Source organism: Dama dama, chromosome 13, assembly GCF_033118175.1.
Source record: "Dama dama isolate Ldn47 chromosome 13, ASM3311817v1, whole genome shotgun sequence".
Lineage (NCBI taxonomy): Eukaryota > Metazoa > Chordata > Mammalia > Artiodactyla > Cervidae > Dama > Dama dama.
This window is the reverse complement of record NC_083693.1, coordinates 76,322,502-76,339,118: the sequence shown is the minus strand read 5'-3', so window position 1 is coordinate 76,339,118 and position 16,617 is coordinate 76,322,502. Positions and strand designations below refer to the sequence as shown.

The following is a 16,617-nucleotide window of genomic DNA, read 5'->3' as shown; positions in this document are numbered from 1 at the left end:
GGGGTGTCCCCGTGAGTCTGGGGAGGTGCCTTCAGGGAGGGAAGTGGAATAAAGGAGCCCTGCACTGCCCAGTCGGCGGCGACGGGTGGCATCCCAACCAGAGGCTGCTGCCTGACCTGTCTGCTCCCAGGCCGCCTCCTCTCTTCCAGGGGTTCCCAGACAGGTCCCTGGTGCTGTCTGGGGCCTGACCATTCTCAGCAGTGAGGGGCTGTCCACTGCTCCTGGGATGTGTTTAGCAATCCCCAGCCCCCCCCCCGCCCCCACTCAGTGCCAGGAGCCCCTGTGGAAGGCAGAGTGCCCCTTCCTCAGAGACGTCCACATCTTCCCCCAAACCTGTGGCCATACTGGGCTACACAGCAAGGGAGGAGTCAGGGTGGCTAACCAGGTGACCGTGAAACACTATCCTGGGTCATCCAGGTGGTCCTCGAACGTGGAGGAAGAGGTGGAAGAGGGGGGCTCCTCTGCGGCTCTGAAGACGGAGGAAGGGGCCACAAGCCAAGGGAAGTGGGTGGCTTCTAGAAGCTGGAAAGGCTGGAGCCCCCGGGAGGAAGGCAGCCCTGCCCACACCCCACTCTTAGCCCAGTGAGGTCCATTCCGGATTTCTACAGAATCTACCGTCCATGAATTTGTGTGAAGACACCAAGTTTGTGGCATCTTGTTAGGGCAGCAATAGGAAACCGACACACCCAGGGTGACAAGGAAGCTGTCTCCAGGCTCCATCAGCTGCGCCCAGGCTCCACGCCCTGCTGAGAGGGCCGGTCCCCACCAGGCCCCCGACGGCAGCTGCTGCTGTGCTGGTCAGGGGGAGACCGGTGCAGACGAGCGGCCCTGAGACTGCCTGCAGCATGCCGGGCCGGCCAGCCCGGGGCTGGACTCACGCCACCAACCGCGGCCTACGGAGAGCCCCCAGGCGAGACCAGGAGACACGGCTGGCCGAGCCCAGCAAGGCCCAGGTCTTCAGTGAAAACGTGGGGTCCTGTACGGCCTCTGGGGCAAAGAACTCACAGCACTTGTCACCTCTGTCTTAACTGCAGACACTTCAGCTTGGGCTGGAGGGAGTCCTCCCGGCCAGCATGGAGACTGGCGCAGAGCCGGTTCTGGCCCCTGACACCTGCCCCCCACTTTATCAGGGGTCCTTGAGGAGGTGGGGGACAGTCATGAGGCCCCCCCAGGGCCCTGTCTAGACCTCAGCCCACTCCTCTCCCACCTCTTAGGACACCCCCCCAGTTCTACTCACCACCCCCACAATCCCTGGGCCCCTCCACTCACCCTGGGGATTCTGAGAAATCTGCAGGCCTGGAACAAGAGTACACTCAGGGGACCTCAGAAAGTGCAGCCTGGGGGGCTAGCTGTGTGATCTCGGATGGCTTCCTGGAGGAGGAACCTGTGCGGAGCCTTAAGGTAAAAGCAGAGCCGGAGGCCAGAATGGGCAGCTAGGATCATCTCAGCAGCCGGCTCTCTGAGCGAGCGAGGCCAGAACTCGGGCACTACCCACATCCTGGGCCTGGGGGTGGGGTGGACCACCTCGTTTTGCCCAAAGCCCCCCTCCCACCCACTGCTCCCTTCAGCCCCTAGCTGTCAGTCACCACGTGCAGAAGGGGACCCGCCCGATGCCAGCCTCCCGCTGCCCCAGGGCTCGGCCCGTGAGCCCTCCCCACCCCCCTCGTCTCACCCCCCATCGCTGCCAGCCTGGTCTCCCCAGATGCAGCCCCATGCCACTGTCACCTAGAGCCCAGAAGCCTCCTGTCCACCCCCGAACTTGAGGCAAAGGCAGACAGCATGGCAGGCCAGGGCGAGCTCCTCACAGCTGCCCCAGGCCCTCTGCCCTCCCTGCCTCCTGGGCCCTCGTCCACCTACGAGCTCCCCGTGCAGAGAAGGGACAGCGCCACCTCCTCCAGGAAGCCTCCCTCTGTGTGGGAGCCGCCCTGGCCCCCGCGGCCTCTGGCCTTCTCCCCATCACATCGTCTCCCCGTGGGCCTGCCGAGGACCCGGTGCTTCTGGGCCGGGCGGCGCCAGCACCGAGTGGTTCAAACGTCCAAACCTCCACCCGCTGGAAGAGCGTGGCCCCCTCACTGCTGCACCCCTGCCCAGGTGCATGCGTGCTCAGTCGTATCCAACTCTTTGCGACCCCATGGACTGCAGCCCTCCAGCTGGTGGGTGCCCAATCACCCCAGGGGCCAGGCTCCCCAGCCCAGACCCCTTCCACCTGGGCTGCTGACAGCTGTCCGTGAAGCAGGCCCAGAAGGGGAGCTGCTAGAGCCTCACGCCCTCCCAGGCCACCCACGGCTGCTGGTCCCAGGACGATGGCCCTGCTGGGGATGGGCACCCTCTGCTGGCAGCCCAGGGGGCCATCCTGGAGGGCCACTCTACCCTGTCCCCCAGACCCTCCAGGTGGCCTCTTGGAGGCTGGGCTGGGACAAGGAACCCCAACCAGAGGTGACTTCCAAGGGTGAGTGTCCTGAGGAGGGGGCAGCCAGACGTCCCCCCAGGCCTGTTCTCTTATCCCTGGGCTGCTCACGACTGTCTGGAGGGTACAGGGAGGGCGCAGGGACCGCCTCCCCAGTACCCGCAGGAAAGGCGCCAGAAGACAAAACACTGGTCTGAGTCGATTCTTAGGAGGGCGGCGACCTCGAAGCCGGGGCCTCCAGAGTCACGTTGTGCCAGAAAGGCTTGCTCCGGACCAGGAAGGCTTGGAAGGCGTTGGTGGACTCGGAGGACCTCGGCGGGTGGGGGAAGAGCACGTCCTTGTCCACGTCCTCGGACACCAGCTGGGCCACGATCCGCGCGAGGTCCTGCGGGGAGGGCGGGGTCAGGGGCGGGGCCGGGCCGGAAGGGACGGGGCGGGGCGGGACCCGGACGCTCCCGCGCTTCCCCGCACCCTGCAGGAGGGGGGCGCCCCCGCGAGGCCCGGCTTCTCGCCGCGGCCCAGCATGGTCAGCCTCCGGCGCTCATCTATGCTGACGCTCCAGCGGCGGTGGCTCTGGCGCCAGGTGTCCTGCGGCTCGCACACCTGGGGGGACAAGGCAGGGGTCTGCACCGGCCGCACCCGGGGCCCCTCACCCGCCAACCCTCTGCGCCCCGCGACCACCGCAGTGCGGGCGGGGGGGCAGAGCTTCAGCCCGTGGCTCTGGGGCTGTGCATGGACTTGCTCAGTGGCTCAGCGCCTGGACGTCCACCCAGGCAGCACCTGCACTGCTTTCCTGTGCGTGGGTTGGCCCCTGGATGTTGGGGGCCATTACAGCAGAGGCCGTGGCCCTCGGCTAGTGCCCGTTCCTTGCTGGGCACAGCCGGCCCACCCTCTGGGGAGGCCCCCCGAACAGGCAGCCAGATTGTCGGTGCCTCAAGAAAGATGGGCCCAAAGGTCAGCCTCCTCCCAGGCCCCTCTGAAATGCCCACAGAGAGGCATTGGGGGAGATGACACTCAGGGCTCCATAGGCACCCAGGACAGGCCGGGAGGCATCCTGCGGGAGCCACACCCCACTCCTGCCCCGGAGAACATCCCCGGTGGGCTGTCCCTGAAGGGCTCCAGAGCCCCTCCTGCTCTGCCCAGCCAGGGGCCAGCCGGCTGCTTCCCTGCGGGGCCCAGGAGGTCACCCTCTGGAGTGCCATGGGGGGTGGGGTAGGTGCCATGCTAAAAATAAAAGGATTAAGACAAACTCAGTCCCCATTCCTCAAAAAACTAAAAATAGAACTACCATATGACCCAACAATCCAACTTCTGGGTATACATTCAAAGGAATGGAAAGCAAGTCAAAGAGATATTTCTGCACTCGCGTTTGGAGCTACATTGTTCACCGTAGCCAGAAAGTGGCTGCAACCCAAATGCCCATCAATGGATGAATGAATCAGCCTCGTGTGGCCCGTCCATATGACAGAGTATCATCCAGCCTTAAAAAGACACTCCAACTCGTATGAGCTACCTGGAGTCACCAGATTCGCGGAGTCAGAACCTGGCACCGTGGCTGCCAGGGCTGGGGGAGGGGAAGGGGCAGGTGCGGGTTAACGGGACAGAGTTTCAGATCTGCAGGATGGAAGCTGCTGCAGACTTCACGGCGAGGTGAATACAGCAGACTGGCCCAGACGTTCATTCGGGGTTCTCCATGGGACAGAAAAACCCAAACGAACTTCTTGGCCAAGGCAATGCTTAACACTACTGAACCGGACTCTTCAAAGTGGTCAGGGTGTGGTGGGGGGGCGTGGGCTCTTGGAGCCAGAAACACACACAGAAGGAAGAGAGTGTGAGGGACACGGAGAAGGAATCGTGGACAGGCCAAGGAGAGGCGCAGTCAGCAGGAGGAGCTGGCCCTGCTGACACTTAGATTTTGAATTTCTTGCCTCCAGATTGCAAAATGATACATTTCAGTTATTTAAGCAAAAAAAAAAAAAAAAAAAGGAAAAGAATAAAGCAGAGTCCCCAGCCCCTCTTCCCACTCTGCACCAAAAACCCTGGCAGCCTGGCTAAGTGCCCCCTGCACCTGGGAGAGGGGAGCGGTCCTTTCTGGGGAAAAATACCAGCCCCAGAGAAGAGCCCTCCAAAGCGGGGCTGTCCAATGCAGAGCAGCCAGAAACCTGCCCGATCACCCCCCGAAGTTCACGACTGCTGGCGGGGCTGCCCCCGGCACACAGGGCCTGCTCCTGGGTGCAGACAGGGCCACAGCCCCCACGATCTGAGAAGCGCAGGGGAGAGCCACCGGCCGGGGCCTGAGAGACCTCCCCGCTCCTGTCGTCCTCCTGGACTCCACGTACCCATGAGACAGAGAGAGGACAGAGTGAAAAGGGGCTGCTGCGAGGCCACGATCCTTTCAACATTAACATGTGGCGTCAGAATCAAAGTTTCCGTAGAAGACGGGGGGTGGGGGGGGGCGGCCTGCCGGCCCGGGTCACCCCACCTCCTATGACCAACGCCCACAGCACTTTCACAGCGGCGTCACAGGGGTCCCCTCTGACGTGGGGCAGGTCCGAGGATGCTGGCAGCACACATGGGTGGCCCACGCAGCCCAAGGGGTGCCTCCTGTGACCGTGTGTCCACCCGAGCACAGCCTTCCCGGGGAGACCACTGGGGGTGAGTGGCGCGGGGCACACCAACCCGCCGACCTGAGCCTGTGAGCAGACAGACAGAAGTCTGCTGTTGTGAGTCACGGACACCGCAGAGTCGTCTGTCACAGAGCATCATCAGAGCAAAGACTAACAACAGGACCAGGAACAAAGCCCCAAAAGCCAAGGTAAGGAGACATGAGGAAATGGGAGAGTCAGTCATGCAGGCCCAACAGCCAACAACAGTTTTCAGAGAGAACAGAGAGGCCGCACGCACACGCACATGCACACACACGCACCCCACAGAGGGGACAAGGCTCCAGGCTGGAAGCGCTCCCACAGGACCAAGAGAGGAGACAGTGTGGGGACATCTGAGAACTAGGCAGAGAGAAACAGGCACATGTGGGGGGTGAGGAGTCCGCAGGGCCAGGTTTCACACACCCGCCGGAGGCGAGACGGCGGAGAACCCAGGGCCCCAAAATCCTCCAGGAAGACGACTTCCCGCTAGAAGTGTTACCCCCCAAGTGTCACTCAGGTGTGCAGGCAGAACAAACCATCTTCAGGATGGTCCAGTCGGAACTCAGTACCTGCGGGGCCTTCTGAGGAGCTGCCAGAGGCGGGGAGGGGCCCCAGGGAGGGGCCCCAGCCCACTAGGCGGGAGCGAGACCCGGGTCGTTTGTGAGACAAGGGTCACAGCTGTGCTGGAAGTCTGGGAGGGATCAAAAGATGCAGAAGGGACGGGAGGGCGCCATCATCACGTCTGGGAGACACAGGAGCTGTCTGAGAGGTGACACTCGCGGCGGAGGGGGAAACTGCCCACATTCAGCTCCAGGCCAGGATCGCCGGGGAGCAGACGCGGCGGTGCCCAGGGAAGGAGGACCTGCGGAGTGGCAGGTGTCTGCGGGCAGGGGAAGGAGAGCGCGGGGAGCCCCGCATCCCGGGGCGGGAGCCTCCACTGAGCCTCAGATGTGGGCGGGCGGCTCTTCTCAGCTCTGTGCTCACATGGGGTATCGAGAGTGGCAGAGACCGACATTATGAAGTGGAGCGACCTGATAGCACGCACGGGGGCCTATGTGCTCACTGACAGGAGGACCATCAGGAACAGAGGCCAAGGTCCAGGCAGTGGGCAGAAGAGACCCCCTCATGGGCCCGCCTGGGAACCAGCACCGGGAGCTCCACGGGCACGGAAGCCGGAGCGGAAGGGGAGCCCGACTCTCAGAGGGAGGCGAGGAGGACTCGCACCAGCCACCAGGGAGCCAACGTTGCCTCTGAAGAGACAGGGCCGCTTTAAATGCTGGAAGATTAGGAAAAAAGCCCTGGAACAAGGGATTGAGCAAATAATTCAGGAAGCTCGGAAAACAACGAAAGGGGTTTCCCTGAAAGTTTAAAGACAGAATTAGGAAAGGCTGGTGAGTAAATCAGAATGAAAAAAATACAGTGGAATGACTGAAAGTTGGTTCTTTGAAAACCATTAAAACAGAACTCGTCTTTTTTTCACGTCAACTCCATCTTCGTCATTTTTGCCAGTCTTTTCTTTCGTGCCCGTTTTTTTTTCTATTAAATATTTATTTATATTGGCTGCACCCAGTTCAAGTTGTGGCCTGTGGGGTCTATTAACAATTCCCTGGCCAGGGATCAAACCTGGCCCCCTGCACTGGGAGCATGCAGTCTCAGCCACTGGACCAGCAGGGCAGTCCCCGTGTCTTCCCTATGAACGATGTATGTCCACAGACGCAATGTACTTTTCTCCTGTTTTAAAAACTGTCTTCTCTTTGCTCTTAAGCATCTCTTCACAGGTTTGGTTGGTAAACATTTGTATGTTCTAAATATTACAAGTATTTTTCCCAGGCCGTCCTACAACACCCTTGTGTCTCTTTGCACCAGCCTCACACACGGCAGTCTTGTCAGGCTTTTCCTTTACGGGTTTGGCCTAAGTTGGGCATTTTCCCCTTGGACTCACAACATGGTTCCCATTCTCCCAGCGCTTCTGTGTTTGGTTTTAACTTGCAGCTCGTGTGTTTGTGTGTGTCTGACGAGTTGGGGGATCTTCTAGATGGATGACCGGTCACCCCAGTACTATTCATTGAAAAGTGTGCTCCCCACTGGAAAGTTAAACTCCCAGATTCAATCCTGGGCCCGTTTCTGGACGGTCTGTGCAGGCTGCGGGCCTCCGGGCCAGCTTCCGTCCCAGCGCCACGCGAGGCTCTCTGCTGAGAGCAGGCGAGCCAGGCCCTGCTCTTCTGCTTTAGAATTCTTGCCTGGTTTCTTTTCCAGGTAAAAAAAAAAAACTTAAAATCTCCAATTTTTCAAATTGTGCTGTTACTCCGCAATGATACTGTTTCCTTTTGCACATTTCTGAGCCCTGAATAAAGGAAGCCCCTCATATAGGCACCCCGCCGTCTGCTTCTTTCTCACCCGCCCTGACCCCAGAACCCATGGTCGCTGGCCGAGCCTCGCAGCGACACGCCTCTGAACTAACGCAGACCGTGGATGGCCTGCCTCCTCCCACCCATGAGAGTACTCCAGACTTCTCTCTGAACCCTTCTGTGTGTGTCAGTGGTGGGGGACGCTTTGTTTTCAGCCCACTCAGACGACGGCTGCCTCTGAATCGAGTTAATCTGCCGTCCCTCCTGCCACCATGTCTCCGGCTTTGTGGGCCTTGCCCGTGCCAGGGCCTTTCTCTGCCCCCTCCCTCTGGCTCGATTGGGTGTTGTTTCTAGCCCACGTCCCCTCCACTTGTTCCGAGGCGGCTCACTTCCCAGTCTTGTGATGCCATTGAAACTTGTGATGCCGGCTCACCCAGGTCTCCACGGGCTGCTCAGCCAGCACCAGGGATTGAGGACGCTGACTTGCCAGCCAGACCAGGGAGGCACCTTCTCCAGCCTTTCTCGAACTTCCTGGTGACTGCAGCTCTCACTGGTGTCTTGGAACAACCTCACAAGAGGCCCTGGGCCAATGTCACCCAACTAAGCAACTCCCAGTTTCCTGACCTATAGAAACTGGGATGAGAATATTTACTACTGTTCTAAGCTACTGATGCTGGGAAAGATTGAGGGCAGGAGGAGAAGGGGACGACAGAGGATGAGATGGTTGAATGGCATCGCTGACTTGTTGGACACGAGTTTGAGCAAGCTCCAGGTGTTGGTGATGGACAGGGAAGCCTGGCAAGCTGCAATCCATGGGGTCGCAGAGTTGAACACAACTGAGCAACTGAACTGAACCAACTGAAGCTGCTGGATCCTGGAGATTTTCGTTATGCAGCAACAAATACACTGCCAGAAACAATATATACCTTTGAGATACAATTCTCAAGATTCATGAGAACTGTTTTTTAAAGTTAGGACTGTCCTGAATTATTTATTTTGGGGCAGTCTGGCAGGTTTCAAACATTAAACCTTCCCACTCAGTGACATGGTACAACTTTCCCGTAGGAGCTCTCTGCCGTTGAGTCACATTTTACAGTGTCCTTTGTGTGGGCATCGAACAAGATTTATTCCTAGGATTTACAAATCCTAGTTCCTGTTGCTAAAGTGAATGGATCCTCCTTTCTACTACACTTCCTGGTTGGTTATTTTTAGTATACTGGCAACTAATAAGCTTTGAACGGTGATCATATATCCAGCCTTCTTGATTAGTGATCTTTTATTTGAATTGGCCTGCATGGACTTTCTAGGTAGATAATATATTGGCTCAGATAGTGACTGCTTCAATACTTCGGCCACCTGATGCAAAGAGCCGACTCACTGGAAAAGACCCTGATGCTGGGAAAGATTGAAGGCAGGAGGAGAAGGGGACGACAGAGGATAAGATGGTTGGATGGCATCACCAACTTGATGGACACAAGTTTGAGCAAGCTCCGGGAGTTGGTGAAGGACAGGGAAGCCTAGTGTGCTGCCGTCCCTGGGGTCGCAGAGCCGGAGGTGACTTAGCAACTGAAGGACAGCAAACAATGACTGCTCATCTTTTCTCTCTGGGTCTCCGTGGCCCGTCTCACTCCCCTGACTTTGGTGCAGGCCCCATGCGCTGTCTCAGCGGCATCGTGGTGACGGCCAAGCTGCCGCTTTGGGCTCTCTGGCTCCCCTTCACCAGGTTACAGAAATGTCCATTTCTTCCTACCTATTAAGAATGGACTTTTTTAAATTTTCTTCTCCCAAGGAAGGAGACTGGAATATATCTTTCTACATCCATTGAAATAATCACGTGATCCTCCTCCTTTTGCTAATGAAGAAAATATTTTTTGCTTTAAAAAAAAAATCTTTTTGGCCACACTGCGGGCATGTGGCTCCCCAACCAGGGATCAAACGCTTGCCTCCTGCAGTGGAAGTGCAGAGTCCTAACCACTGGACCACCAGTGAAGTTCAGTGAACATAATTAGGAGATTTCCAATCACTTCATCTATAGACTGCAACTTTCTTGAATTCATGCATGTTCATTCATTCAGTGCGTGCTCACTGAGCACCTGCTATGTGCCGTGTGCCCCCTGGGTGCCGGGGGCAAGGCTGTGGAGAATGGAGGCCCTTCCGTCCTGCACAGGGCTACCCTCCATGGTCGCAGAGTTTGCCACGCGGTTGGATTTACTCCTGGACTTTTCAACCTCTGCTTCTGTCAGAGGGCATCGCTCCTCTCTCTTCCCCGCCTCGTCAGCCAGCACGGGTGCCAGGGTGAAGCTCTGGGCGGCGTGGACCACGTTGACGCAGAGGACTCACTTCTTGGGCATGGGGACACCTACCCATGAACCCTCACTAGGGAAGATCCGGGCCCACTTTAGAGTTTCCTTTGCTCTTAGTCTCTTCAGAGTTCTGAAAACCCCTCTGTAACATGGATTCAGATCAGCAGGGTTCAGGGTCTCTGCTATGCTCCCCACATGGCAAGACTGCCAGTGATGCCCCCGCCCTGTGCGTGCGGCTGGCCCAGGGCTTCAGGTCCCGCTGGCTTTGGCGGTGCTTGGGGCAACCGAGTCCCCGCAGGCTGGGGGAGGGCTGTGCCCGCCGCAGGGAGGCCTCGCATGCCAGGCCCTGCCAGTGGAAGTGCTGTCCGACCCCAGCCTGGCCTCAGGCACGCTTTTAGTTCAAAAGTGGGATGGTAACCACGTGAGAACATGCACAGGAAAGTGTATTTTAAAACCCAGGAATCCATGATCCAAAATGAATGGGGCCATACTCGCTCCCAGTCTTTCCATCAAGAAACAAACTGTTGATTTGGTCCCAGGCAGGCTCCTCCAGGAGCCCACACACCACGTGAGGCCAGGCTGCACAACCGGAGCCTCAGGGCAGAGTGCTCACCCTCCGTCCCCAGGCTGCTCCCGCAACCTGCTTTCCAGACATCTCCACGTGGGCTCCCGGGGCTCGTCCCGCGAGTGGCACTGCTGTGCTCGCAGCACGGGAGCCACGGGAGCCCTCACCCGAACCACCCCGGCTCCGGGGAGGGACGGCGGCGGCTCTGGGCTGCACACACGCTCCTGCGGGGCGGTGGGCATCTGGCCTTCTTCAGACCTGGCCTGGGCCGCCCCAGGGCTCTCTCACCTGAGGGGCGCCAGCTCCCCGCGCATCTCGGCCAACACACTAGCCCCTCGCATTCTTCATCAATTTCATTTATTTCCCTGATATCAAGTCTCATTTCGTTTTCTCTCTGGCTCCCTCTGTAAGAGGCCTGTGCACCCTGGGGACCATCTGCCTCTCGCAGGCATGTGTGTGTGCTGTGTACGCATGCGTGTCATGTGTGATGTGTGCACCCACGGTCCGCTTGCTGTGTCCACTGTCAGGTGCCCCTCTGAGACTCACGCCAGTCTTTTGTCTGGGGGCAGGTGTCTCGACAGGGATGGACTCGGCGCTTCCTTGCAGTCATGCTGTTTCCTATGCAACCTGCTGGCCCTGGCTGCCCAGGGCATCCGTCCAGCCCAGTCTGGCCCTGAGCCCTGCAGGGCCAGCTTGGCCTCACTCAGCCTCTCTCCTGTCCCTTCGGCCTCCAGCTCTACTTCCCCGCCCACCATTCATCTGAGCCACCGGGCTGTGTCCTCAGTTAACTCCCCGGGGCCAGCCCATTTACCAGCCCTTCCTCCTGAGCAGGGACAGACTCCAGGAAGCTCCACCTCTGGGCCTGGGGGAGCTTCTCTGGCTTCCCCCACCTCCCTGCAGACTGCTAGGCTACATTATGCACCATCAGATGACCTCTTGCTCCTTTTCTTTCCCTCCCCCCCTTTTTTTAAACTGTGATAAAATGCATGTACCACAAAATCGACCACTTTGACCATTTTTAAGTGTACAGCTCACTGGCATAAGCACATCCACACTGTTGTGCAACCATTACCAACATGTCCAGGACTTTCCATCTCCCCAAACAGAAACTCTGTCCTCATGAAACACTCACTCCCACCCCTCCCCCAGCCCCCACCCACTCGTCTACTTTCTTCCTCTGAGTCTGACCCCTCAAGGGACCCCGTGAGTGGGCCCTACTGTGTCTGTCCTTCCGTGTCCCACTCACCCCGCTCAGCATCACGTCCTCAGGGCCCACCCATGTGGTGTCGCGTGTCACAATGTCTTTCCTTTTGAGGGCTAAGTTACGCTCCGCTCTATGTTTTTACCACCTCCGTCTGTCCAAGGACACTTGGGTTTCTTCTAGGTTTTGGTTATTCTCCAGTGTATGCCCCCTGGGAATGTGGATATACAAGTATCTGTTTCTCTGCCTTGGATTTTTTTCAGCTATTTACCCAGAATTGGAACTGCTGGATCACACCATACTTCTATGCACCACTTTCTGAGGAAACTCCACTGACTGCATCATTTCACACTCCCTCCAGCAGGGCATGAGGACTCCAGTTTGTCCACACTCTTGCCAGCACTTGTTCTTTTTTAAAATTTATAATAGTCATCCTAACAAGACTGAGGTGGTGTCTCACTGCGGTTCTGATTTGCGTTGCCCTGGAACTAATGATGTTGAGCATTTCTTCGTGTGCTTGCTGACCATTTGGGCATCCTTAGAGAAGTGTCTATTCAAGCCCTTTGGCCATTTTTGAGTCGAATTCTTGGTTTTTTGTTGTTGCTGGGTTTTAGGAATTATTTAACTTATATGCAGAGTACATCATGCAAAATGCTTGGCTAGGTGAATCACAAGCTGGAATCAAGATTGCCAGGAAAAGTATTAACCTCAGATATGCAGATGATACCACTCTAATAGCAGAAAGTGAAGAGGAACTGGAGTCTCTTGATGAGGGTGAAAGAGGAGTTAAAAAGCTGGCCTGAAACTCAACATTCAAAAAACTAAGGTCATGGCATCTGATTCCATCACTTCATGGCAAATAGAAGGGGAAAAAGTGGAAGCAGTGACAGATTTTATTTTCTTGGGCTCCAAAATCAGTGTGGACAGTGACCACAGCCAGGAAATTCAAAGATGCTTGCTCCTTGGAAGAAAATCTATGACCAACTGAGATAATGCATTACAAAGCAGAGACATCACTATGCTGACAAAGATGCAGACAGTCAAAGCTATGGTTTTTCCAGTAGTCAGGCACGGATTTAAGAGCTGGTCCATAAAGAAGGCTGAACACCAAAGAACTGATGCTTTTGAAATATGATGCTGGAGAAGACTGAGAGTCCCTTGATGCTGGAAAAGACTAAGGGCATGAGAAGAGGACAACAGAGGACAAGATGGTTGGATGGCATCATCGACTCAGTGGACATGAATCTGAGCAAACTCCGGGATTCTAATAGAGGACAGAGGAGCCTGGTGTGCTGCAGTCCATGGAGTCACAAAGAGTCAGACACGGATGGACAACTAACACTCCATGGCCATAGAGGGATGTACCCAGGGTTTCTTCTACCACTTAAAAAATATATTTTTTTTTATTTATTTGGCTGCGCTGGGTCTCAGTTGCAGCATGTGGGATCTGGTTCCCTGACTAGGGATCAAACCGGGGCCCCCTGCATTGGGAGCATGGAGTCTCAGCCACTGGACCATCAGGGAAGTCCCTAGCACTTTTATGGTTTTATTTTTCTACATTTAAAACTTTCACACCTTCATCCTGGTACTCAGTGAGAGATATGACTACAAGCTACCTTCTTCTAGATAGCTACACACTGTCTCAACATTTACCAAAAAGTCCATGAGACTTCCCTGGTGGTCCAGTGGTTAAAACACCATGGTTCCACTGCAGGGGACTAAGATCCTGCATCCCACCCCCACCGCCCCCACACGGGTTTGAGATGCCATCTTCAGTTTACACTAACTGTCTGTACACATTTGAGTAAGTTTCTAGATTTCATATTTAGCTCTGCTGTTACGTATCACATGACAGGACACCACAGTTTGATAATTGAAGTTTTGTGATATGAATTCACACATGTTAGAGCTACACTAGGCTTATTCTTCCACGTAATCAGTTTGCCCAACTGAAGAAAGGGACAATGCGTGTTTGCCAGTTTGCGTCGTTACTGAGAGCGGGCTGTGAACCGCCAGGGAGAACCCGCCGAGCCAGTGAGTCGTGCTCTCCAAGAGCAGGGTGTCTTTCCATTGCCAAGACTCTTGGTGATGCTTTGTGGTGCTTTAAAGTTTCATGCAGGCTTGCGTTATTTTCTATTAAGTCTATTCTTGTTCCCAGATGTGCCTCTTTCACTCGTTCATCTCCCAGCACCTGTCTGTTGAGGGCTGCTGATTTTTGAGCAGTCGTCTGCACCCCCTTCCTGGACCTTCTGCTGTGGATGGGCTCCGGAGCAGGCCCCGCACCGATGGGGCACAGGCGTGTCTCCCATGGTGCTGGCGCCAGCGCCTCCCCTGGGTTCACGCTCCGTGCCCCCCTGCTCAGCAGCTGGGCCAATGCTTCTGAGACGGCGAGGGCCACGCTGGGGATGGTGACCCACCTCCAGCTTTGCTCCGACCTGCCTGGCACTGTGGCTCTTCCGACTTTTTTTTTCCCCAGGTGTCTTGCTCTCTTTCGTGATAGAGATCTTCTCAGAATGACTGGTGCCCTTGGCCGTTCACTCGAGTTTACCGCGGGGACTAAGTAAATAGCAACACAGGTGGGCTGGGGCCTGGCCGCTGGGGCAGCTGCCTATCCAGCCGCCCCCTACCACGCAGCTGGGAGCTGAGCCCTCTGCTCTGCCCACCCTAAGGCTGCTCACTGGACAGGGCTCGCCATCTCCTGTGGGCCGGTCCTCCCGCCCAGTCCTGTGCCGTGGGTTCTTGCCTTTCTCAGGTCCTCTGCAGCCATGCTGGCCGGCCTGCCGTGAGGCCCTCTGTGCGAGGCCGTCTGTCTGGGGACCCTCGCTGGGGGAGGAGGGACTGTCTCCTCAGACCTGGGCCCCAGTCCGAGGAGGCCACCCTGTGAGGATGTGTCCCCCCCAGGGCGGGGGGCTCTTGTGAGACTCGGGCCGGGAAGGCCGGGGAAGAAGGGACTGGGGGTCAGACCTCTGTCAGCCGGGCTCGTCCCTGAAAGATGATGAGGTCCCGACGTAGGGAGGCTGGAGGAAAAGCTTCCCTGCTGAGGGCACAGCAGGGAGGGACAGAGAGGACAGACAGACGCAGCAGGACAGTCAGAGTGACGGCGCACAGCCGGCATGGCTATGGCCAACGGCTGACGCTGCCCGAGGGCTGGAAGCAGTAGAGGGAAGAGGCAGGAGGGGACGACAAGGCGGCCAAGGTTGGGGGACCCTGCGGGACTCCCTGCCCCCAAGTCAGAGAAGCGAGGTCTTGCACCCTTTCTCTGCCTCCCCCAGGACCCCCTCCGCTGTGCTGCCTCCTGGCCTCGTCGCCATGCACCCCTCCCCATAGCCACCCCCCGCCTCTTGGAAGTGCAAACGCAGCAGGTCACCCCTGTCCAGGCGTCCGTCTGCAGGCCCCCTGTCCAGACAGAAGCCCCGCCCCGGCCCCTCCCAAGGAGCCCTCGCCGTTGACAGGCAACACGCTTGTGTGTTTATGTCTTGGATGGCCCATCCTGAGAGGCTGGCCTCATGGAAGCCAAGCGGTGGCTGGCTTCAGGCAGGGGCGCAGCTGGTAGGGTACCCAGAGCCCACTTCCCTCCTCCACTGCCTTTCCACAGAAACCGGGGACCTTGCAGACATTCCCGCAGACGGGTCCAAGCACACAGCTGCACAAGCTCCACTGGGCTGGCCTGCCTCAGCCCAGCTCCATCAGACCTGGCTTTGACCCTGACGCACAGGCAACCTTCCGGAACTTCTGGGGGCCTGGCTTCCTTTGCTTGGGAAGCTGCCCCGGGGGCAGGGGAGCCGTGGCCTGTGCACTCAGGGCTGAATGGTGACCGAACAGCAGCCCACTCGGCCGGCTGCGGTGAGAAGGGGGTTCCTCCAACAACGTTTCGGTCATGACTTTGGTTGACAGATCCCCTGCTGACCCCTGCCTACCTGGTCAGTAGAACACCATCCCAGCTGTGCGCAGAGCCTCCCGCGGTTGGGGTGGCCGGCAGAGGTGGACTGCCCACAGCTGTGGGAGGTTGGAAGGGGCGCGCCCACCTTGATACCCACCCTGGACTCTGCGGGAGAGAATGCTGACACTCTGTGAGGCCCCCAGTCCAGCACCTGCTTGTTATCAGATGCCCTCTGGTCCTCCCCCAGCTTCAGAGGCCCCCGCTCCATCCACACTCCCCTGCCAGGACCTGGGTTTCCAGAGAGGAGCCTCCACTAGCTTACCCAGTCCTGAGTCTGCAGCTCCTGCTGACTGCTGCTCTGGGCACCTGGCGAGCCCCAGGCCATCACTGGGCTTGGTGGCCCCGAAGGCTGCCTCTTCTCCTGGGAAGGCTGCAACTCTGCTTTCTTCCTCAGGAAAGCCCTAAGCGAACACTCCCTGCTGTCCATCTGCAGCCCCCTGGGCGGCTGGCTGGCACCTCTGGGGCGAAGTCCCCACAGCTACCTGGGCCCCTCAGGCAGAGGAAGGTCACATTAGGGTCTGCTGGGCTCAGCTTCCAGCCATTGACCAGACAATGCTGGGTGGGCCTCAGCCGCTGAGCCCCAAAAGGGTCCATCCCCTTGGGTGTCCTGGGTCCCCCTGCTCCTGCATCCATTTTTCTCCACATGGTCACCCCAGGCAAGGGTAGCTGCGGCCACCGCCCTGCCCCTGCCCCCCTCAGACTCCCCCAGGAACGCCCCCTCTCCCACCGTGGCTCCAGCTCCTCGGAAGCGCAGCTTCTCGGGACTCTGCTTGCGGGTAGGACGACAAGGAGAGAAAGAAGGGGCCCCCCGCAGTTCTCCCCACCTGGTTCTTCCGGACCCCTGTGACCTCACCTCGACGCCCGGCCACACCCCAGGGCCCAGGATCCGTGCCCTTCACCTGCACGACCACGCGTGAAGGAGCCGCAGCAGACGGCAGCCCGCCCGTCTCCACTCCGCGGAGGGGTGGCAGTGCAGGGGTCAGGGGACAGGACAGGGGGTCAAGGGGAGGGAGTCATGGGGTGCAGCGGCCGTTGGTGAGGCGCGGGACACACCGGGGGCAGGAAGACCGGGAGAAGTGGGGTACACAAATGGCGGGGTACACAAACTGTGGGGAGGGGCGGGGGAATGGGTGGGTGCCCCGGGTACAGCAAGGGTACGCGGGAAGGGGAAGAGAAGAGGGGGTAGGCACACTGGGGCGGGGCGGGCC

General features: G+C 58.1%; 1 protein-coding gene across 3 annotated transcripts; it reads right to left on the bottom strand.

Moving 5' to 3' along the window:
* Window positions 1–1,678: 1,678 nt before the first annotated feature.
* Window positions 1,679–16,526, bottom strand: TEX22 (testis expressed 22). 3 transcript variants are annotated; one of them, XM_061159566.1, is made up of 4 exons: window positions 16,137–16,526; window positions 15,672–15,891; window positions 2,879–3,010; window positions 1,679–2,792 (listed from the first exon to the last, which is right to left on the bottom strand). In XM_061159566.1, the coding sequence occupies exons 2-4, from the start codon at window positions 15,834–15,836 to the stop codon at window positions 2,613–2,615; spliced, it is 477 nt and encodes a 158-aa protein (XP_061015549.1). In that variant the 5' UTR covers window positions 15,837–15,891; window positions 16,137–16,526; the 3' UTR covers window positions 1,679–2,612. The 3 variants fall into 3 exon arrangements, with proteins under 3 accessions (XP_061015549.1, XP_061015550.1, XP_061015551.1); XM_061159567.1 differs by having other exon boundaries at window positions 16,263–16,526; XM_061159568.1 differs by having other exon boundaries at window positions 16,309–16,526.
* Between the last annotated feature and the right edge of the window lie 91 nt (window positions 16,527–16,617).